The sequence below is a fragment of the Engraulis encrasicolus genome, chromosome 6 (assembly GCF_034702125.1).
Source record: "Engraulis encrasicolus isolate BLACKSEA-1 chromosome 6, IST_EnEncr_1.0, whole genome shotgun sequence".
Taxonomy (NCBI): Eukaryota; Metazoa; Chordata; class Actinopteri; order Clupeiformes; family Engraulidae; genus Engraulis; species Engraulis encrasicolus.
In genome coordinates, this window is record NC_085862.1 from 44,441,640 (window position 1) to 44,466,854 (window position 25,215).

Below are 25,215 nucleotides of genomic sequence, written 5' to 3' on the forward strand. Positions count from 1 at the left end.
CAGTAAAATAGCCCAGAGAGAAATCATCTTTATCATCTCTAGCGCTTTCCAGTTTGGTTATAAAAGTCTTGGTTGATGGCAGGTGGGGGTCCGTTATCTTGCACAAAAAACTGTTTGATGAAGCTTTATGTGTTTACTTACCATAAGGCGATGGCCATCTCCATGCGATTATTACAGAGGAAAAAAAGCATGACCGTGTCCATCTCCACAGTCTGAGTCAGACTGAAGCAGACTGTGATGTGAAGGCAGATCTTCTTCTCTGCCGGAGGGATTATGTGTCCCTTATATGGCCCACATGGCCTAAAAATAAATCGCTTTCTCACAGAAATCGACCAAAAATAGGAAGCCCTGTTATACTGTATTTGCCAACGTAAGCTGAACAACTCTTGTTTTTCTTTCTCTTTCTCTCTCTCTCTGTCTGATAGGTGCAACAACCGAACCCAGTGCATTGTCATTACTGGATCTGATGTTTTCCCAGACCCTTGCCCTGGGACCTACAAATACCTTGAGGTCCAGTACGAGTGTGTGCCCTATAGTAAGTATATGCATCGTCCTGCATCCCTTTGGGATGCACGTGCTGTTTTGTCATTTGTGTGTGTCAAAGCACTGCTCTCAAGACCAAAGATAAGTGGACTGCAATGTCAACCGTTTGTATCCCACAATACACCTGTTTAACCTCAGCTAAATATATTCTTTATCCTTTATGTTTTCATTGAATATGGATATCCAAATGCTGCTAAGAAGAGAAAGGCATTTTCAGAATGTCAAGAGATAATGCCAAAGCACATTTTCCTCAGTAACCCTGACGTCCAGAAGTAATTACCATCATAGTGTATGATTTTAGAGAGAAGACTTTTAAGTTGATAGGAAAATTTAAGCTCCACTGACGTAAAATAATTGATGCAATCCATAATGGTCCAATGAAAAAGGATGATGCTTCACAAATTACTGATTCATTCTGGAATTTTTCACACAAAATGACACTGTTCGACATGGTAGCACATATTGTGCCATACTGTATGCCACATCAAAGCAATTTTTGAACAAAGCTAAAAGATGGCCATTGGTTATTTTATTTCTGTTATATACATAGAAAATACCTACTATTTCTGATTGGTTGGCAGTTATTTCAACTGTGTTATGGTAATATGTGGATATGCTTTAAATCTGAGCCAGATAGGCAATGAGCCCTTCACTGTAGATACGTAAAGCGCATATCTCCACAACATCCATATCCTGAAGCCAGAAAATCGACAAACTAATAGTTCAAACACTTTTTCAAAACCAGTTGTCATATCTCAGCAATTGGGCCAAAGGTCTGTAAATGAGTAGTTCCTTTGTTGCTGTGGTCAGATTATGCTACTGTAAGGCATAGGGTAGGAAGATGTCTTGTCCATTTGGCAGATGGACAATATCAGATATGTCAATATCAACACGCTTGAGTCTACCTCTTTGTTTGTGTTTTTTACATTTTACATTCATATTCATTCCTTTTACTCCCGTATTATAGTTTCAATGTGATTCAAAGTGCCACTTTTCTCTCAGATTTTTTAATTTTTTTATTTGGTGTTTGTTTACCCCCCGGATAACTATGAACTACATTTGACACGGTGAACACCGCAATATATATGAGTGATTCTACGATTCCCCTACGCTTTTGGCAAAAGCAAAATGTCAATTATCAGTATTTTTTTTCAACTAAATGACCTAGATGTTTACATAGTGTATATATTTAAGTTTCCAAACAAACAAATTGCCAAGCTTAATCTTAAATCATTTGATAAATACTCTAATAAAAGCGAACATTTGCTTAATTATTTTGTCAACAGTGTTATGGACAAATACTATGTCATTTCAAACATATATAAAAATACTACAGAGTTGAAACAATATATGTTTGAAAGTGCTTATGTCCCTTAGCAGTAATGTTGTCATTAATCTGTGCAACTGATATAGAAAATGTGATTGTTGAGCTTCATAAGTAGGATTTTATGAGTCACTGTGATACAGACTGACACATTTTTCATCATAAATCCCTGTAACGTCTGATTTGAATATAGTCACCCTCCTTACACAAGACGTCCTTCTCCAGAGATAATCCCTAGTGTATGTTCATAGAATTTTTCCAACACATAAGGGATCAATAGCGCAAAAACACTTTCAAAACAGTCAACCGTGTTACTCAACTGTGTTACGGTCAACAGTGCAGGGGAACAATTCGGCACTTTTTTAGGAGAAAAAAACAGAGCAGACAAACCCATCTCCCTAGAACACAAATTATTTTGTTTGTCTGTCTGTCAATATGGATATACAGTGAGGAGAATAAGTATTTGATCCCTTGCTGATTTTGTTGGTTTGCCCACTAATAAAGACATGATCAGTCTTTAATGTTAATGATAATATGTATTCTAATATGGAGAGACAGAATATCAAAAAGAAAATCCAGAAATTAACTCTAAAGAATATATAATAATTGATTTATATTTAATTGAGGGAAATAAGTATTTGATCCCCTGCCAACCATTAAGAGTTCTGATCCCGCAGATCAAATGGCACTTCCAATCAACTTGTTATCTGAATTGAACACACATGTTAATAGTAACCTGCACAAAAGACACATTGAATCTGCAGAATCAGTCCATAGAATCAGTCAATCAATCAAACTAAACTCGCCAACATGGGACAGACCAAAAAGCTGTCAAAGGATGTTAGGGACAAGATTTTAGAACTCAATAAGGCTGAAATGGGCTCCTGGATATTAAAGAGCAAACTGTTGGTGCATTTCTTCCCAATTTTAGGACATACAAAATGATCATCAATCATCAATCTTAGGCCCGTCTCTGGTTCCATACAAGATTTGACCTTGTGGGAATTTTAATAACCAGAAAAAAAAGAGATAAAGCACCTTAAAACTGTATGGGAGGAGCAAGGAAAATGATCTCAAGGCAGCTGGGACCTCAATCACTAAGAAAACTATTGGAAACACTTGATACCACAGTGGATTAAAATCCTGCAGTGCATGTATGGTACCCCGGCTTCAGAAGGAACCTGTTCAGGCTCACCTGAGGTTTGCCAATGAACGTCAAACTGGATTAGGATATGATTGGGAGGTGCTGGAATCAGATAACACCACAATCAAACTGTTTGGCATTAACACAACTCTATGTGTTTGGAGGAAGAGAAATGCTGCCTATGATCCCAAGAACAACACCTTCTCCAACATCATAAATGAAAGTGGTAACATTATGTTTTGAGGTTGTTTGTCTGGCCAAGACACAGGACAACTTCACATCGTCAAGAAATGGATGGAGGGAGACATGTAAACGTTTAATGCTGCATGCCAACCTCTTTCCCACCACCACTAGACTGAAGGTGGGTCATGGATTGGCCTCCCAAAATGATAATAATCCATAACATACAGCCCAAGCAACGAAGGAGTAGCTGAAGCAGAAGCACATTAAGGTCATGAAGTGGCCCTAGACAGTTCCAAACATTAACCCTATAATAATCCTGTGAAGGGAACAGAAGTTCCCATTTGGCAAGCTACAGTCATACAACTTAAGTGATTTAGAGATGATCTGCAAAGAAAAGTGGACAAAAATCCTTTCTAATATACCCATAAACATTGTAATTAACTGAAAGAAACATCTGACCTCTGTATGTGAAAACAAGGGCTTTGCCACCAAGTATTTTGTCTTTTTTGACTAGAGGGGTCAAATACTTATTTTCCTCAATGGAATACAAATCAATTAAAATATATTCTTCGAAGTTATTTTCTGGATTTTCTTTTTGATATTCTGTCTCTCTATATTATAATACATTTTATAATTAACATTATAGAATTATCATGTCTTTATTAGTGGGCAAACCAACAAAATCAGCAAGGGATCAAATACTTATTCTCCTCACTGTAAATTGGCAAAAACATACTCCTCCTCAACTGTCATCAGTGTTGCCAGATTGGGCTGGTTCCCGCCCAATTGGGCTGCTTAGGATGGCCGTGTGCAGGTAAAAATGACATCTATCAGAAAAACCTTCCCACTGCCATATAAATCAATAGAATTGGGCTGGTTTTTAGGGTGGATTTTGATCATTTTTTGGGCTGGAAATCATCAGCCTCATCTGGCAACCCTGACTGTCATACTTAATTGTAACACCATTGACGGTAACACCGTTGACATTTCAGCCATTTTTATGGTGTTGTGCTAACTGAGGACCTCAGAAGTTCCACCACAACACCTTAATCAATTCATGTATCTGTATGCTTTATCTGTGTTTTTCTACATGTGATTTCTAATTCAGATTCTTATGAATATGTTGATAACACAGTTGACAATTTTCCCGCTATGAGAACATGAAAAAGAATGGATTAAATTATGGAAGGATGGAGCTCAAAATTTACCAAAAAGTCTTCCCGTATCCTGCCAAAGAGGTTATGACATCACGTGATGTTATTCGTATGGCCTAAGACCAAACCATTACTGATTTATGGAGGAGGTTTCAGACCGTGACACGGTTAACACAGTTTTCGTGGACACACACAAAATGGCAAATTTCATGTATAATGGAAAGGACAGTGGTCTTTCTGACAGTTTTGTCATATTGTGATGATTACTGTGAATCAACATTTGCAATCGTCTTGGGCAAAACAAGTTTCTTTACATGCTAATATGAAGACTGAATCTGACATTTGGAAAACAGGACGGCATGAAAACGCCCAAAACCAGTATTAAATATTCATTCTTGCTGAGGGAAATAATGCTATGTCTACACTTTCTGTATTATATGAAAGATAAATGTTTTCTAATGTCCAAAACATCATTGGATGCAGTTAATAGTTAGTGGAATTGCCAAATAAAATCCTCGGACTTAAAAGTGTAGGCGAATTAGAGAATCACTCATATGTTTGATGTAAGTCAGTGTAAAAAAAATGATGAACAAAAGTATTCCATGTTTGAATACACCAGAGTGATGTGTAAGTTAATATATGTGCACGCACCTGAAGGGAAGGCCAGGATGCAAGCGTATATATAAAAAAGATGAAATGTGTCAGTTGATCAAGGGCCATATTCACAAAGTAACTGAAGGGCTTGTTCCAAAGTTTCCTCATCTCAACTCCATAAGGGCATTTCTGTCACATCCATCATTAAGCATGACTGTGTTTATTAATATGACAGAAATGCTACCATTGCACCAATGATTTAAAAAAGTGAAATTGTTAAGTGTACAGTACTAGCGTACAATCAGCCTCTTTTATTGCTGTTTGTAAAGTAAAGCAAACAAATAAACAACATCAAAACCACATAAAAACCAGACAATAGTAATAAAGGGAAAAGTAGGATAAAAGAAACATAAATAAGATAGTGGAAACAAAAAGAAAACAGATTTCATAAGAACGGAAACATGTTCTGGCTGGAATGTGTTTATGAATCAAGTATGAACGGTATTAAGGGGCTTGACTTAAAAGTAAATGTTTGAACTTAAAAGTGAATTCTTGTTATCCTGAAATATTCTTTCCAGTGGGAACTAGTGAAGCGAAGCTAGAACTGTGGTACCTCATACTTAAAAGATAAGCTGTGGCATCAACTGCAGGTATGAGCCAGATCTATAGCTATCAACAACATATGGTGAGTTACAAGAACATTAGAGGAGATTATAAATGCATGGATCACTCTTCCAAAATCCTTTAGGAAAATACAGAAAGGGTCTGACTTCAGATAATCATCAACTGGAAGAAACTTGATTAAAATGCACACTGTTTGTCGAAGGTTAGGTCAATATCCATAATCATGCCCAAGTTCACAACTGATGGCCTGACATACTAAGGGCTGCAGGAGAAGATGCATCCACTGAGAAGGATCACAGTCTTACTTTTAGTTAAAATTTACAAAATGCAAGTCATCCAAGCGCCATCAGCTGAGTTTCCCAACAACTCTTAAGTAGCACTTCAGCCTAAGTAGTACTTAAGTATGAGGTGTCTCCTAGGCAATATACCACATCACTAAAAGTTTATGCAGAGAATAATTCCATAGGCCTGCGTAGAATATTTTCTTCTGCCATGTGTAAATAAAATGCTTGCGATAAGTCCTTGTGCAAGGTTAAATGTTTCTGATATATTGTATAGGGGCTCCTCATACTTAAGTACTTCTTAGGCTTAAGTAGGCTACTACCTAAGAGTTTCTGAGAAAGTTTTAAACTTACTGAGAAATAATTCAGTTGTTGACATAAACAGTTATTTTCATTAGATGCCTGAAATACAAATCCAAGACTAACTCCTTTTAATACTAGGCCAATATTAAAAAGGTAACTAGATATTTCCTTTTCAAAAGGCAGATCACCAAATCATTTGTAGTAAAGAAAAACAAAATTTTGTCTGAAAACCAAAATAATTTGCAGAGCTCCAAGCATGGAAAGATTTCTCAGAAAGAGAACAATTTTCTCTTACTCCAAATGTAGAAGTAAGAGTAGCATGCCTTCACATCGCATAAAAGCATACAATTGCATGGAAATAAAGCTTAGAAAGAATTCTCAGAAAGGCGTGTAAATATTCAGTGTAACCTGCATCAATCGGCTATGCACTCAACAGACTGTCTTGGTGTGCTTCTTTTACACGCAACCCGGTAACACAGTAGCACAGAGTGTGTTTTTACAACATATTGCCTCTCAGTTACCTGTGACCTTTTCAACATCCAGCCAAGGCTGAGCACTACCGCTATTTAAATCCCAGTAGCTCAATGGGGAGATTAGCCTTCAAGGAGGCAAGGCCTCCACCGGAGCAGCTGGACTGCGGATAGGCTCCTTAGCCACCTGTTTAATCTGTTAATATGAAGGTGGCGTAATTAATAACATCATGTGCCAGGCAATCACACCGGAGAGAGTCACTCAGCGCTGTTGTGATCCGGAGCGTTGGGCTGTTTTTTGATGTGAAAGGAAATACATAGAGACACATAACTGAAAAATGGCTTACCGACCCAATGGCTCAGTGACTGTTTTTGTACCTTGTTACAACAACAACAAAAACCCACTTTGTGCCATTTTCACTGTTTTACCATTATGTGTGTGTCTCTTTTACAATTCTGACAGCATACTGCTGTGAGGAGATTTCTGTAAAAAAAAAAAGATGAATGCACAGGATGTGTAGTCTCGGTTTGTTTCAAATTCTTTAATAACTCAGATATTGTGGTGGCTTTTGCAATGTCTTAACATAGATATCCTGACCGAATCTAAAAAATACTGGTGGGATTTGACCCTGACACACAGGAAAATGTCATCATCCACTCCCTGCTTTCTGCCATAGAATTGAGTCAGTAGACCACAAAGTCAGCTTTTGTTCAGAAAAACCCTTTCCCTTATTTACAGAAACAAAGATCTGTTCAGAAACATGTCTGCAATATAATGCCAAAAAATCGGGTTTGTCAGCTGCCAGGAGAAATTCCCTGAATTATGGCATTTAATAGACCCAGTCCTCAACTATTTTGGTTTCCTTACAGTACTTGTCAACTAATCAGGTTATGACAAATTACACATGAAAAATATTTTCTTTTTTTAAGTATCAGGTTAGCACTTTACTCTTGTGTTTGGACTTAAATGCCAAGCCACACTAAAATAGGTTTGGTAATGGTTTAGTGGTTGCTGACAAAACAAACGTCAGTTTTAAAAGGTCTCTGAGCAGTGAACAAGTGTGCTCCAAGTATCGGTCAAAATCTAGACTAAATACTAAAACAGCAGAGGTTACATAAAAAACATGCATGTTGATAAAGTGAGTGTAGACTAAATACTAACAGATATGTTTGTTGGTAATAGGGGTAGAGACTAAACTATGGTGGGAAATTACTATTTGATACAGAGAGGACTTGTCAATACGCGGAATCAATTGCTCCAGCCTTCCGCTATGCAGACGCATATAAATGAAACACGCCACCCAAACAATGTCATTTAGGAAGATAATGTCCATGCTATCCAGTCTCAGAGGGAAAGCTGATAAGGAAGCAGGTCTTCTTTCAGAAACAAAAAAAAAGATATATCGCTGCCAGTCAGTAGTGCTTTGTGGATACGGTCCTTAGATGGCTCTTGGTCCTGAACACAGTGTTTCCCACTAGCCCTTGCCTTAATAGAAGAGTAACTGGGAGCATGTTTGATTACTACCTCACCTAAACCACCTTAACAATTTCAGTCTCTTCTCCCCCAAGGCAGTTTCAGTGGACTGACTCATTTGCCAACATCTGTGACTCCAGTTGATTTTCTTCCCTGATAACAAGCTTTCTCTTCTCGCGTCTTTCCACAGCTCCTGTTTTGCTTCCTTTTTTTTCCTCTTTCAGAGACACCAAACCATTTTATTCCCCGCTGGCCCTGACGGATAATTTGCTCTGTCAATTGTTTTTCACTGTGTCAGACCTTGTTGGAAGCCACAATTGCCTGTAAATGCTATCTACATCACATTCTGCACATGTACCAAAGGCACCAGCATGTGTGCGCATTGGAGAACAGACACATACATGCACACACACACACATGCACACACACACACACATGCACACACACACACACACACACACACACACACACACACACACACACACACACACACACACACACACACACACACACACACACACACAATACACACAACACACACACACACACACACACACACACACACACACACACACACACACACCACACACACACACACCACACACACACACACACACACACACACACACACACACACACACACACACACACACACACACACACACACACACACACACACACACACACACACACACACACACACACACACTCACTCAGAGAGAGAAGGGACAATGTAAAAGATATCTCTTTTAAAGCATGTCAGTTCTTGAAGCAAAACAGATTTTCACATGTCATTGTAAGGATTTGCATCAGGGGGCACTTCATTAACGTCAATTAAATGCTGTAGTTAACCTTAATATAGGTTTGACACCAACGATTAGAATATGTTGGCCTGGGATCATGCTATATGAGGAATGATACACACACAGACACACACACACACACACACACACAGAGACACACACACACACACACACACACACACACACACACACACACACACACACACACACACACACACACACACACACACACACACACACACACACACACACACACACACACACACACACACACACACACACACAGAAGGGGCTATGTCAAAGATATCTCTTTTAAAGAATGTCAGTTCTTGAATCAAAACAGATTTTCACATGTCATGGTAAGGATTTACATCAGGGGGCTCTTCATTAACGTCAATTAAATGCTGTAGTTAACCTTAATATATGTTTGACACCAACGATTTAAAATATGTTGGCCTAGGATCATGCTATATGAGGAATGATATGTAGCTTTCCTCTGTGAGTATATAGCTCGCTGCTTAACATAGGAAAGCCATGAACTCCGCTTATTAGCGTATACTTATGGTTTCTTAATGTCACTCATTGGTAATTAACACATTAATAGAAACTGAAAGCATGACATGATATATTATAAGTAATGCATCAAGATCTTTAAAAGTATGAAATATATCACTGTGGCTGTAGTGCATGTCTCTGTCTTTATTTTCTGCTAACAGACACACACACCGCTTTTCTATTTACCCTCAGTGACTGTAACGCGAAGACAAATGAATCGGCCATCATCAACTCTCCGGCTGCTTCGTGGTTCATACTGCTTTTGCTGTGAATGTCTCTTCATACAGCAGACAGTTCTCACATTTCTACCTCAAAGTGTTACTTAATCATTTTTTTCCCTTTTTAAATTACATGCGGAAGACGGAAGGAGCAGCCTGCATACTGTATGCAGTATATGTGCCTGATATGAGCCATGAAGTCAAATGTATAAAAAGCCATCACAGTTTCATTCCACTAGCTTTCAAATTCTGCTCTGCTTTGTACGGTTTCATAGACATTTGAGTCAGACTTTGTTTGATGTACTGTATTTTCATTTGACGGAAGGCGTTGTCTTGCACAGTCAGTCAGCCAGCCAGCCAGCCAGCTAGCCGGTGTAGCGAACAATCACTTGTACTGTATTCTGTTATCTACATAATATACACACAGCCACATTCACTGTGTATTCTGTCCTTTTCTGCATGTGAGCAGAGGCTTAGATGTATATTTAATGTCCTTACACAGCGAACTGGTTTTGCTTGGTTTATCTCATATTCACAGTTCCGCGTAGAGTAAATAAAGCAACGGGACTTATTGATAATGCTTTTCTCGCACACTTTATCGCAGTGTGTGGCTCTGTGTGGTTGTATTAAAAGCATGATTGCTTTGTTGATGAGGAGAGAAAAACAATACATACTATAAAGCTGTGAAATAACGTAAATTCACATCGTCACAATGACTGAATGATTTGAATAACTGAGTCAATTTTAAGTAACACGTACCGTTTTTAAAAAAAAAGTAAGGTTGATTGTTTTATGTTATGCTGTACATTGAAAAAAGACACTTCAGAAATATTTCCATACCAGGAAGTTGTTAGTCAAGGCCATGATGCAAGCTAAGGGTGGGAGACATTGACGAAACTGAAGTAGAATAGTGCCGAATACATTTTTGTCATAATTGCATCCTTTTTTAGACTTGCACTCACTGATATGACGTGGCATGTAGATGTCCACATATTACTTAAATGTCATGTAGGAACTAGCAATCAGAGCTGTCGTTATTTTGATGACTCATGTTAAAGCATCCATTCGCTTTTAGACTGGCGTCAGAGTGGTGTGAAACTTTTACTAAACGCTCCCTCTCGCTCTCTCTCCTAACACATTTCTTATTTTGTCTGCTGTCACCCTTTGCCTGATATGCTTTCTACCTTTTTCTCTTTCCCTCACATTAACTAGGTTCTCTTCTTCTTTATGTCCATGCTTCATGTACTGTTGCTACTGCATTTTGTTACCACAGAGATGATAGTTAATTCATGTTAATCTCTTTTTTCCCTTGCACCCCTTTCATTCCCTCTACCAACGCGTAAAATAGAAGTGGAGCAAAAAGGTAAATCACTGACACCATCCAAATCCTAGCTCCTTGTTTTGTGCCATATGGTTGAAACCCCCCTTTTCTCCCCTATTCTGGTGTTTCAAGCTAAGCAGAGAATAGGCCAGCAAAAGCCATATCCATAACACAATAAGAGTCATAACCTTGTGGCCTTAAAAGTAAAAAAAAAATAATCTATGTATCAGTTTATCGGCAGCATGCACAGACATACACAAGGCTTTTTACCGCCCGAGCGCTAGTGGTGGCTTAGGTTCATTTGGGTACTCTCTTTTGGTTTTGTTTTCTCGTTTCTTTTTTGTTTTCACCCCTGGGTGCCTTGATTTTGTTGCAGTCAGCCAAAAAATATGTAAACGCTTCCCATATGCAGCCATGGTAACAGGTTCGCTTGACCTTTGACCCCTTCCCTACACCCCTCTTCCCCCCTCCTCCTCCCTCCCTGCCTCTGCCTCTGCTGTGCTCTGTCCTCTGTCTTCCTATCCTCTCGCCTGCTGTTCTCTGCACACCTACCGTAGCAGCTACATGCTCTGAGGACAGTCTAACACATAGTCTAGTGCTGCATCAAATTCACCAAGTGCTAAAAGAAAAGAAATCATTTGAGCCTCTGTAGAGATGCAAACTGTAAAATTAATGTCCCTCTTGGGTATAGTATATTTTATGCCATAAATGACAAGTGTCTCAGGATACATATTTACAGATCTGCTGAATCCTGCCCTTGAGACCCTGTCTGTCTGTCTGTTCGTGTGGGTCTTTTAGTTTGCTTCTTTTATTTACAGGACAAGTATTTTTTTTTTTCGTTCTTATGTTTCCCTGTTGTAAACCGTCCCTTCCATTGGTTTCATTCTTCAATTTATGTCCATGGAGCAGGGTTTGTTTCATTTCAGACAAGCACAATTATTTTAATCATGTATACATTATGTTTAACAACTTACCTACTCTTTTTTTCTTTCTTTCTACGCTCAAAACCAAACTCCTGCTCTTGCTTATGATTGTTGGCTAGATGTAACATCTCGGCCACTCGATGAGTTGTGTGCCCCCCCTGTGCTCTTGGACAACTCATATATCAAGATGACCTTAAGATCAGTTTAAGATGGACGGCTCAAGCTAGCCACTGTGACTGCGACTGATCTGGCCCTGGGTTGGCTCTTGTTCAATAAAACCATGCAAGATAATTACCCAAACCTGTGCCAAATTGTGGCCAGATCTGTGCCAAAACCGGGCCAAATCATTCTTAGTCTTCTTGGCTGCTTCTTGGGCCCTAGTTTATGTGTTTTTCTTTCTATGTATTGCTTTATATGTTTTATGCCCCTAAAATCTGTTTCTTGTTTTACTCTTCCCCCATTACTAGTTTTTGTTTGTCCGGGGACTCTGAAAGCTGTCGGAGATCCTTCCTTTCTCTTTGAAGCGGAGCAGCAAGCCGGTTCCTGGTGCAAAGATCCGCTCCAAGCAGCCGACAAAGTGTATTTCATGCCCTGGACTCCCTATCGCACGGATACGCTCATCGAGTACTCATCGCTTGACGACTTCCAAAACTCTCGGCAAACTGTCACGTACAAGCTCCCGCACCGGGTAGATGGTACTGGATTCGTGGTGTACGACGGGGCTGTGTTTTTCAACAAAGAGCGAACACGTAACATTGTAAAGTTTGACCTCCGGACCCGAATTAAGAGCGGAGAAGCTATCATTAACAATGCAAACTATCACGATACTTCTCCGTACAAGTGGGGGGGTAAGACAGACATAGACCTTGCCGTGGATGAGAACGGGCTGTGGGTCATCTACGCTACAGAGCAGAACAATGGTATGATTGTCATTAGTCAGTTGAACCCTTACACCTTGCGATTCGACGCCACTTGGGAGACGGCGTACGACAAACGCTCGGCTTCCAATGCGTTCATGATATGTGGAGTACTGTACGTGGTCAGGTCCACATACGAGGACAATGAGAGCGAAGTGAGCAAAAGTGTGATCGACTATATTTACAACACGAAACTCAATCGAGGGGAATTTGTGGATATTCACTTTCCTAATCAGTATCAGTACATAGCTGCAGTGGAATACAATCCCAGAGATAACCAGCTCTATGTGTGGAATAATTTCTACGTATTGCGATATAATCTCGTGTTTGGACCCCCGGATCCTGCCAATGGTAAGCAGCCCTTTTCCTATCTCACTCTTTTGCATACTGTGACTGTAAATTGCATTTCCAGCTTTCACAATTTGATTTGTCATTACATATGTTGGTATTCTTTAGATTAGCCAGCCATCTTGTGTGTCCAGTGTCATGAGTGACTGGCTTTTAATTTAGAATCTAATATGTGTGAGAGGAGCGTAGCTGCGCTGGAGAGCGGTAAACAGCGCGGGGGGTTGAGGCACTGTGGCCCAGAAGTAAACATCATCTCTCAGACTCGGTTACAATATCATAAGGGATTGGCATCGGGGGGATTCCCGCTGACGGCCAACAACGTCTCCCGTGGCGAGGCCCACAGGGCAGCTGCGCTGGTGGTGGCAGGCAGGCGCGATACACAGCTCCGCGTTCCCCTCCCAGCGAGCTAGCGAGCGAGCGAGCGCATCCAGCCTCGGCGGTGAAATTAGGCCTGTCTGGACAGGTATACAAGCTGCCTCTGGGCAACCATGGACCATATCTCCGAGGAGCATAATCTCTGTCCCCCATCAGTCGTTAAGCAAACACTTCCGCACTCGCACACCACCAGCCAAGCCGTGTGAAAAGATGGCAGTGACGGGGAAGTGGAAGAGACAGGCGAGCTGGTTAGAAACATGCATCCATCCCTAAAGGTCACACCAATTACACTTCTTTATCTTTATTTCAAGTGTCAGCAGCTGGAGTGGAGGCGGGAGTGGATATGTGTATGTGTGTCAAATAGTCCAATAGGCAGGAAAAGGCAGAGAGAGGGAGGGGGAAAAAGTATGAGCCATTCCTAATCCCTCCTCATGACTCTATCTGTAGACCATGTAATACCTTCAGTAAAGCTGTGAAGGTCAAGCAAGTTTCCACCGATTAGACTGGCCAACACTACATACTGCAGACAGTCAGGGTATTTATTTTCCAGTATGGTAAATATTAGTACTCACGTCATGCATAAAACTGGGATGAAACTGGATCAGCAAATCATTCTAGTTTGCTGAGATTATGTTTGGATTTTAAAGTTGTGTGCCTTGAAAGCGTTAAAAAATATATGAGAGAAACAAAAGCGTAGAGGAGTATATTTTGCTGGCCATATTCAATGCCGTATTCAGTGGTTGAATTATTGAGTGAATTTCTGGCGTTGCTGTGCTTTTACCAGTGAGGGAACGATTGAATGACTGTGTCTGGAACACAATTAGCTTAGCAGGGTGCCTTGGAATTTAAATCCTGTAATTTGTTGCGTCATGTGCTGATGAAAGGCTTCAATTGACTATACAGTCAGGTCACTGATAGTTCTTTGAACTCAGACTACACACACACACACACACACACACACACACACACACACACACACACACACACACACACACATACGCACACACACGCACACGCACACACACACACACACACACACACACACACACACACACACACACACACACACACACACACACGCATGATGCATGCATCCACGTGCACCTGAATACACACCCCCACAAACGCACATGCGACACCAACACATTCCTTTACCCCTTAGCGCAGAGCCTATGTTATAACCTTACTGCCACCAAAATTGTAATGGCTATGTCTTAATCTGTTACTTGAGGCTCTCGGTACTGTCATAGCAATGTTGTTATGATGTAGTTGAGTATTTTTAGCAAATAGTGAATAGGCTCACCGGCGACCCAATCTGCAGTGAGAGGCTACGTATTTGAAACACACTCAAAAACATGCACATGCTCACACTCAACATACGCACGCGCGCACACACACACACACACACACACACACACACACACACACACACACACACACACACACACACACACACACACACACACACACACACACACACACACACACACACACACACACACACACACTACATTACACTCATCTGAAAACCAAAAACATGAAATGATAACTATGGTAATATCTGCAGAATTCTTGTTTTGAAAGTTTTCTCTGCAGTAATATAGTTGATATACTGTAGAACAACTTGGCAGATGCGAGCAAGAAAATTAAGCTCTGATGTATGCTACACTGTCTAATGAGTGGGGCTCTGAGATGAGCCTACTCTCATTTGCTCACATTTTGGTCTGGTGGTGAACTCTCTCAACACACTTTGAGAACTCAGGCAAAGGCTGGCAGTGTCTGCCTGTTAACACCCACTCCCGCACCCATGAGAACAGTTGTAGGCCCTCCCAGGGATCTTCACACACATAACTGATTGGTAGTCATGAAACTTTGTAAAGTTTTGTTGTGTCTTTTGACAGGCATTTTCCAGTTGATGGTTGACATTAGGTATAGACTTAGACTTGGACTTGTAGGGAGTTGCATACAGGTGCAACAACTAGAGTGTTAAGTAAGTGAAGTCAAAATTTCCTTTCATTGTGGAGATTCATGAATGTCTTTTGTTGAAATCCAAATTGAGCTTTCAGACGTGGTGTAGGATGTCATTTCATGGACACTTCAGTCAAGAGAGGGCCGGAGAAAGCGGTGGAGCTATAACAGACCTTGAGAGAAGTAGTCTGTGACTGTTGCAGCACTTCCATCCAGACTTTGGGAAGTCATGTTTACTCAACGCCGCTGGAATAAGCCAGCGTGTGAAAATGAAGTATTAAACACAAACCCGCAGTTGGCTTCATCCATCTACTGTTAATTAGTTTTCAGTTCCGCCACAATAATAACACACCTCTGATGGATTACCTTTGGTGACATGACACCGGGGCCGATTACATTTGAGCAGAAGCACACAAGGCGAGGCACACAACAGCCTGCCGGAGCACGAGCATGGAGAACTAACTTGTGTGCCCAGTGGAAGTATGTTATGGGCAGTTTACCTGACTCAAGGCTCGTGCCTACTACAGCTACAGTCTAAAAACAGGTCAACAGCCTGTGAAAACATGATGGCTTGGTAGATTTGCCCCCCTCGACGGCCACAGAGCAGAAAGAAAAGGGCGTATGGTCAGGGCCATATTTGGTCCCCCTTGCTGAGCTGTGCCCCTGCCTGGCCTGGCCTCGTTTGTGATGGACTTGTGGAGTCAGCTAGCCGGAGGCTGCCTCCTCCCTCCCTCCCTCCCTCAATCAAGACCCACACCACCAACACCCCCACCCCCACCCCCACCTCCAATGGTTTCTGTCCTGTCCCGGTAGAGCACAGTCCTAGCCACAGGCTCAGCCTCTGTTCCCTGCCTTCCATAGCCAAGGCTCAGACCTCCCCCATTCCCTAATGTTTCTGTCCCTTCTCCGTACAGACAGCCACAGCCACAGCCACAGTCTCTGTTTCCTCCTATGCATAGCCAGGACTCACACCACCCCCATCCCTAAATGGGTTCTATCTCGTCTGGGTCCAACACAGCCCCAGCTGTACTGTAGTCATAGCCCCAACCTCTGTCTGTCCCAGACACAGACACACAGCCACCGCAGCCATGGCTCCTGCCCTGCGTCGCGCAGACTGCACTAGATCAGCAGTAAGAGAATTAATTACATCTGTAATCAGCACTGATGATAGCAGTTACATGCTAATTCAGGGACGGGGGACGCATTCTGTCTCAGGGCAGTACTCACACAGCAAGGCCTCTTTCCCCGTCTCCAGGGTAATCGTCCATGAATCTATGGCTAATAAGCTGTTGTTTTATTTATTGTGCTCATTGCACAATTGTTCTTGTGTTGGGGTAGACATTCAAGTTTTTAGGGAGTAAAGTGTAAATCGAATTGCCATGTGCTAAATGTTCTTGGCTTGCATTGTTTTTTTGTTTTTTTTAAACAAGAGATGTTGTGTTGATGATAACTAAGTGGATAGGTTCCTTCTAATTAAAATAGAAATAGGCAAGAATAGGAATGGCTGTGTGTGATGCACTATAACAGTGCATTTAACATCTAACCTAAATGGCTAATTAAATTGTGTTAAATTGGGTTTTTCATTTGGTAAAACTTAACAGACTTACCGGATAAAGCGTTTTGTTTACTATTGACTTGCACTGTTGTCTTGACTTATTGTCTCGCGTTTAAGGTTTTCTCTTTATCTGGTGACCACATTTGAATGACTTTGGCTCTAAATTGATATTTCCTTTGCTATTAACTTAAACTGTTTATATTTGGATAGAGCTAAGAGTCTAAAGACCCAAATAGCAGAGTGATTATTGATTTATTTATCTCTCTTTTGCAAATGACCCAAACATTGATTTTTGTAAACCATCCATGTAGGTTTCCAGCACGAGTAAGGCATCTAAGACGCACAAGCAGCTTTTTTTTGTACCGCAGTGTTGAGTCTGCTTTTGAAATCGTGCAAATAATATGATCTCAGTAGCACAAATCAAGGAGACACTGAGAAACCAGAGATGTAGCTAATTGCCATTGACGTTAAAAAAAAAACTGAAATCTTTTTTAAATTCAGCAGCCCTTTCTTTTCCTAGCTTGACCCATTATATGTGCTTATGTGTATTCATTATTCCACTGAAGAACAAAAGGCTACTGCATTTTACGTGATATGGAAATAAGTTTCTCTCCCCCATAAGCCTGTAGAAGAGACATTAGTCAGGGATGGTCGGACGGAGTGAACGTGAGTAATGCATAACAATCTGAAAGTGCTGTGCGATGTACAGTTGGCCACGAGCCCCAATGTAATTACTCAGATTGAGGCCGCACATACCCTTATGAAATACAAAATTACAATCCCAGAGTTTCTGTCAGCTGTGGACTCACAGGCTTTATTCCCACTTTGGAAATGATATGAAAAGATTATTGATTGCTATCTTTGTATTTGGAAGAAAACTCAGAGGGGCCTCTTTAACTGTACTGTAGGTCTGGGGATGCATGTATTGTAGTAGCCTTTGGACATTATGCATGGCACAGTAGGTAAACCTCTACAGATCTGAATGGAACAAATGAACATGGGGGAGTTGGAGATGTGAAGTGAATTCAAATGGCTAATTCAGTAGCAGCCCTATTCAGATGTGTCTCTCTCCACGATGCGTAATTGAAAGTCCCCCATGAACCCAGTGCGGAGCAGACATATTAATTAAGAGTGTAACCTACCTTTTCCAGAACTGGGAGATTTAACGTTTGCTTTTGACTTTAAACGATGCGGAGGGGAATGAGAAAAAATATTTACGCATACACAACATAAAGGCGTCTTTGTTCCCTTGAACACTAAGCATTTCGAGAAGGACAACAAAGGATTAGACACTGAGAAAAGGCCGGCATACACGTACATTTTAGCCAATGGTCATTAATATTTGATTATCCATCGAATGGAAATGATGGTATTTGCATTGAATTATTGTATAAATACCACCTCATTTAGTCCTCCTGGCAGGTTTTGTTACCCATAAACATCTTTGTTGAAAACAAACTCGCAACGGCCTTTGGTTGGCCAGAAGGACTGCAGCAACTAGCTGAATTGAGAATAGAAGATGCACATTTCCATTCATAAGTATCCATATAAAAGTGTTCGTGCTTTCTGTCAGTTATAGCTCAATAGGGTATGCACAGTGTCTTTATTACAGTCTGCTGAAATACAGTAGCAACAACTGAAAACTACTACATACATTGCTAATTATCATTATACTTAATGTATAATTATTCCCTATCAATCTTCATGTATAGCTCTGGATTGAGTTGACTGTTGGTATTGGGTGTCAAATGACTTATCTTCATTGTTGAATACGGTGACATTGATGTGTATTTTATTATTATGAACCACTTATTATTATGATCCATTGTTTTTTTTTATAGTCAACACAGTTTAAAAATGCAAATCAATCGGCCAATGAGACAATATTCAGAATCTTTATTTTATTTTATTTTATTTTATTTATGAAGATAATTTTATTATATAAAAATAATAAAGTAAAGAAATTCTGGTTAATTTAATTTTAACTCTAAGACAACAGTGCAAATAAACAAATAAAATAGCTGGAGATTGGCATTGAGAGAGCAGTGTCTTACAGTATATATGTCAAATATCTGCATTGATATCGTTTGTTAATCAAGTATCTACATTGACTTGCATTGACTTTCTGACTTAATTGTTGACAGGGGAACACTCCCCTCGAGAGACTAATGCAAAAGCCAAAGATAAACATTACAATTTTTAGGCACTTATTTTTGTATTAGTGTTATTGCTACTCATGTGTGCTTTTATTCAGACATTGGAAGCACATCTGTTTGCAGTAAAATAACACCACAAGCAATTCCTATGAAAAATATTTTTTCATAGAAGAAATGAACAGGGAAATATGCAGAATGAGCAACAGAAACATGTTATTGCATAAATTAATATGTTTGTGTTAATTTCACTTCTAAATCCTCAGTCAACGATATCCATGAGATAGAGCAAGTCAAACCTTACAATGAGGCTGAATTTGAATAGCAAATACACAGAAAAGTGGACATAATGTCCACAGTCTTCTCATTGTTCTTTGCTAGGTTACAGACTCAATTTCTTTTGCCAGTAACTAAACCCGAATGGGTTTATTTTCCTTAATTTTTGAAGATATTAAAAAATATTAGATTTTTGTTGAAGTTGCAGGTGCTTTGGTAAAAGTAATGGCAATTTTGTGAAATAATGATTTTAATTAATTCTGAGTCTGCTCTCTATAAATGGGACAGAACCCTATAATGTAGGGGAGAATTGCGAAGCTGTGTGAATGGAGTGTTGAGTGTGAGTAAGTGTGTGAGTGGGCGTATAGTGTGGGCTATGTGCTTGACTTGTACAGGCTTTTAGTCTGCAGACGGAGTTGCTGTGAGCAGTGTGGCTTTGTGTGCTGCCTCGTCTCCAGCTGGTGTGGCAGATTTGCTGTTGTTGGCTAGACTAGTAGCCACAGTGCAGTCCCATGTCTCAATGTGGCTTTCACACCCTTTTCTAAATACAGGGACAGTGTTGAGAATGCTAGTGAACAGTCGCTGCAGAGTTAAAGATGCATTGCCAATTCAACCCTCACAGAGTTGATTTAACATCTTCTAGAGTGTATTTGGTCACTGAGTACTCTCTAAGTGTTGAATGAACTCTGCATTTTTAACTGTGTATTTAACAGTTTCTCCCAATCCACCATCTCCAGACACCAGCCGCCCCTGTCCAAGATTTACATTTGGTGGAAAAGTTAGACATGATGAAAATTTCTAGAGTATTCTCCTGTCCCATCCAAGATGTACTGTACACTAGGTGGAAAACTCACACATGATGTAAATGTCAAGTCAGGTTTACTGTAAGTGTATACTCAGAGACTCTGCATGGCAGTGTCCACTGTCCATTGGTTGGAAGTTGTTGGTGCAGTCGTGTTCATAGAAGCCAAGTGAAGCTAAAATACTGTAATCGAGGTATCATTTCATTCAGATGCCATACAGATCACAGAGTGATGGAGTTACACAGAGTGATAGAATTTTGTTTTACACTTTTAAGTACTGTGGATCACCAGTTTTATGGCACTCGAGCAAGTCACAGTTTTTTGCACAGCCAGCTTGCTGCATGCTGCGTTTAAATATTCTGCATATTTCGGAGTGCTGAGAAAACCAAATGCGAAACGCTGTAAAAACTACCCAACGCTTTTTCCACAGACTACTGATTTCTGAGTCTTACCTAGATGTGTACAGCTCTTTTTTTGTTTCTTTTTTTTTGTTGTTGTTGCAGGTGACCCCCATGTCTGACCTGTGACAGGCAGTGATAAATAAGCACGGCTCTAATTGAAAAACGCCTGCAGATCCTTGTTTTTCCAAGTAAACACGGCGTTCCCTTTTTCCCTGATGTTGAATGTTAAAAATATATATATAGAAGCAGAAAACAGAACCGCGGAGACGTGTGTGTATTGTTTTGGCCCTTGGCACCGCATTATTTACCTCTCACCTGCTTTATCAAAGTCCTGGGACGGGGGAAAAAAGCGGCAGCGGCAGCAGTGAAAGTCTTGCGTTGTGTGTTTCAACAACACACAACAACCCCTCAACAGCAGAGAGAGAGAGAGAGAGTGTCTATCTCTCTCTCTTTCTCTCTCTCTCCGTCAAAATTTAATCAGGCATGCCTCTGACTCCCAGGCAGGCAGGCACAGGGCTCTGTCAGGCAGGAAGGACTGGCTGTAATTATTTCCTGGTATGGCGCACCGGCTGAAAGCCTGAAATGAGATATAACGGGCAGGAGAACAAGCCAACGAGTCCCACAATGCATTCCTCGCATATACTGTAGTAGTATTCTGAGGTCGTTAGCGGCATTCGAGGAGTTTTCTTGGTTTTGATTGCAAGTGCTGCTGCTCTTGAAAGCTGCAGCTCGGTGTGGTGTGGTGCGGTGTGGTGTGGTGTGGTGTGGTGCGGTGTGTTGAGGGGCTGGAGGGGAGAGACAGAGAGCAACACGTTGGTGCGGAACCCCAGAACTAAATATTTTACTGTACATCTTCTTTGTAGGCCAAGGGTTTTTCGAAGTGACGTTCTCACCAGAGATGCCGAAGACCACGTCAACCGTCACCACCACGCTGGTGGCCAAGACTCCAGCCAACACCATGACAACCACCACTGTTGGCCCGAAGGCCGGCACTAAAGCCTTCAAGCCGGCCCAGGTCGTCCCCGAGAGCACCGCGCGGGCCCCCACGGACTCGCTGCCTCCCCCGGCGCGCTTCTGCGAGGGCATTGAGAAGAGAGACATAGTGTGGCCCCAAACCCAGAGGGGCATGCTGGTGGAGAGGCCCTGCCCCAAAGGGACGCGAGGTGAGGGAAACCTGTTTGTGTCACTGCGTCTGTCCCTAGTCACCTCCTCATTTCTCACTCCAAGCCCTAGCAACTAACCACAGCGAGAGAGAGAGAGAGAGAGAGAGAGAGAGAGAGAGAGAGAGAGAAAGAGAGAGAGAGAGCATAGGGCATGTCTCACTGCTCACAGCTCAGCACAACAAAGTGCAACACCTCCTTCCTCTCATTTTTACAGTGCACTGTGTGCCTCTAAATATTGGTGTAGCTGCTGATATATTGTAAACATGTGATGTGTCAGTGTGGTAGAAGGATGGATCCTACTTAATCCTATAATGGTGTAATGTGCACAAAATGAAATTGGCTGCGCTATTGCATATCACTTAATGGGAGCATTTCTGTAATTTGAATTTGCTGTTCATTCTTTGATCAGGGTGACGTTTTTTTGTGTGCTAGATATTAGGTTGGGATAATGAACGCTTATGTATCTTAAACAAATACGTACATACATACTGGAACAATGGTTATTAAGCTGTTCTCATTTGTGGCCTCAAAAGACCTGAGCACGATTCAGCATATTATTTTATTGATTTGTTTTCTTTTTTCAGTGCCAGTAAATAGCTGTCCGCACTAACATGTTCACTGTCGATTCTTTAGGCACTGCCTCCTACTTATGTGTGCTTGCCACGGGAGCCTGGAACCCGAAAGGACCTGATCTCAGTAATTGTACCTCCCATTGGGTTAATCAAGTCGCTCAGAAGGTTTGTTAGGCCTGTTCTTTGTGGTTTATGGAAATGAAATTGTTTGTGTGCCACATCTTGATGAATACTGAGCAGTCTTAAATGACAAGGTTCAAATTGTGCTCCCTTTAGTCTTAGCGTGAGATTTGAAACATAAAACACTGCCTCGGGCTGTCTAGTTGCAACCTCCTGCTGTTTTAATCTGCTACTCCCGACCCTAAACCTGTGTTTTAAGCGGCGTAATATTTGATGATGACTTGAGTTTTAAAAGCAAGTCATTAAAACATGTTGGACAAAGCCCCAGATTGTATGCCCCTAAATTAACTTTTATCAAAAAAAGCCCTTTTGTTAATATACCCATGGAATATTATCCGTTTTAATTAGTCCCAAATCAGTTATGACTGCAATAAGCAAAGGACTATTTTCTCACAGCATGAAAACGTTATAATGAGAAGAGGGTTGCCTTATAGTGTAACATAATATTTTCAGAACCATGCTGAGAGGATAATTTGTATCACTGTAGATTCGGAGTGGAGAGAACGCGGCGAATCTGGCCAATGAGCTGGCGAAGCACACCAAAGGACCCATCTTCGCCGGCGATGTGAGCTCCACCATGAGACTGATGGAGCAACTCGTGGACATCTTGGATGCCCAGCTGCAAGAGCTCAGACCCAGCGAGAAGGACTCTGTGGGCTGGAGTTTTAACAAGGTATTTAATGCTAATGCTTATGATGACAGTTTGGCTGTTTTTGTAGACATTGCTGTGATTTACAATGGTTGTTCTGTGCAAGAAGCTTCCCAGAGAAATCTGTACTAGGGATGCATGAAATGGTCGTAGTGAATTTCAAAGCCTTTGTTACTGGTCGGCCTTTCATTGAATATGGGTTCTGAGAATATACTGTAATGTGAAAAATATTAATCTGTTTTGTGCATTCTATGTGTTAATGTGACATGCAAATGTTTCATAAAATGTTATAGATGTTACATTCTATTAGCAAGTTGTGGATTCTGTCATCAAATTGCACATTCAGAGTGTACAGTAGTAGATCCTACCTTCATCAGTGCAGTTCATATAGCCTAGCTAATACTTCTCTTTCGCTGATCAAATTTACATTGAAAACCCTCGTCATCTTGTGACAAAGACATTCCCATATTTTTAAATACCCGTCAGAATGTGGGTGTGATTGGCTGAATGTTCTCTAAATGTGTCTTCTACCCAGAATACTGTAAGGCAAAGATGGTGGACACTGCAATCTTCAAGAAATACCCTTTGTTTTAGAATTTTTCATTTGGATTTTTAAAAAATATTCCACCACCTACATAACTTAATTTACAATTTGTGTACCTTTCTGTCTTGCTGCACGAGCAAACTCTCTTACTGAATCACGCTGAAATTATATTGTTACTCCAGTGGCTTGGCAGCAGTCAACGCATCACAGAGAAGTACTGTAGGTCTGTTATGTTAGAAAATCCTCTCCACCACTACATCTGCTGTGTAGGTTTTGTTGGAGATAGAGAGGAATGTATTAGGCTCAAGGAGGGGAAAATGTAATTAGTTGTCTGCCCATGGTGTTGAAAGGTATAACCTTGTTTTCCGTACGAGTCAAAGGCCTGTAGCTTGCACCAGTACGTTGCCTACCCATACCCAAACTTGCGTAGTGTATGTTGAAGCAAGCCAGTGCATATCAACAGTGATGACCAGTGATGCGCGGGTCGACGAAAAAACAAGACACACCCGACCGCTTTTTTCCCTAGTCCGCCCGCTTGCCCTGCCCGCAAGAAATATTCATGAAAAATATTGACCCGGCCCGCTTCCCGACCCGCCTTTGAAAATAGTAGCCGTGCGTCTTTATGAACACCCTAGCGTCATTGGCAAAGCACAATCACGTCAATAAAGGTCTTAAAAAGGGAATTTGCGTCAAGAACAAGACAACTGTGCATTTCAACAGGACATGTTGGATTTTTGAACTGAGGCCATGCAATGAGGACTGCCGACTGTCACCTGTTTATTTCGGTAACATCGTCGTTTGGATACATGGAGAAAATTAATCTGTAGGTTGGTGAGCAGACGGAGCCAGCCGTCAAGTGGATTGCCTCGTAGTCATGGTACGACACAGGAAATGAAAACAAACTCTGTAAGCAACACATGAGTGCGAAACCATTACAATTGTATAAGAAAATATGTAGGCTATATCCATCACTGCACTGTTTAGAGAGCACCCTCTGTGTTCTTCAAAATGCACTCAATGGTTGCACCTGCTGCACCAGTTGCGCGCAGAAGATATTCGGCCGACGCAGGAGCCTCATTAAGTCTCCTGCAGAGCGCGTGGCACCATCGTAGTTATTCAGCCATATAAACTTTGATCTATTTTGCAAAAAATGTCCCTGTCTGCTAAAGTAAACTATAGCCTATTGGCTATCCTATAGCCTACTTTAAAATTCGGCATCATTTCAAAGGTCCTGACCGACCGCACCCGACCCGAATTTCATTAAAAATAATATTTCATAACCCGTGCCTGCGGTCGACCGCAGTTAATTGCAAGCGCCCGCTGCTTTCGGGTCAGCCCGCGCATCACTGGTGATGACATTTCCGATGATTATTTCAAGTACAGTCCGTCATGTTTTT

General features: G+C 41.1%; 1 protein-coding gene across 6 annotated transcripts in view; it reads left to right on the forward strand.

Moving 5' to 3' along the window:
* adgrl2a (adhesion G protein-coupled receptor L2a) overlaps positions 1-25,215 on the forward strand; it is a 113,825-nt gene that overhangs the window by 58,148 nt on the left and 30,462 nt on the right. For all 6 annotated transcript variants that reach the window (XM_063201722.1, XM_063201724.1, XM_063201728.1 and 3 more), the window contains exons 4-8: positions 426-535; positions 12,382-13,182; positions 21,574-21,873; positions 22,507-22,610; positions 23,113-23,298. In XM_063201722.1, the coding sequence (XP_063057792.1) occupies positions 426-535; positions 12,382-13,182; positions 21,574-21,873; positions 22,507-22,610; positions 23,113-23,298 (1,501 nt within the window). The remainder of the gene's footprint in view (positions 1-425; positions 536-12,381; positions 13,183-21,573; positions 21,874-22,506; positions 22,611-23,112; positions 23,299-25,215) is intronic.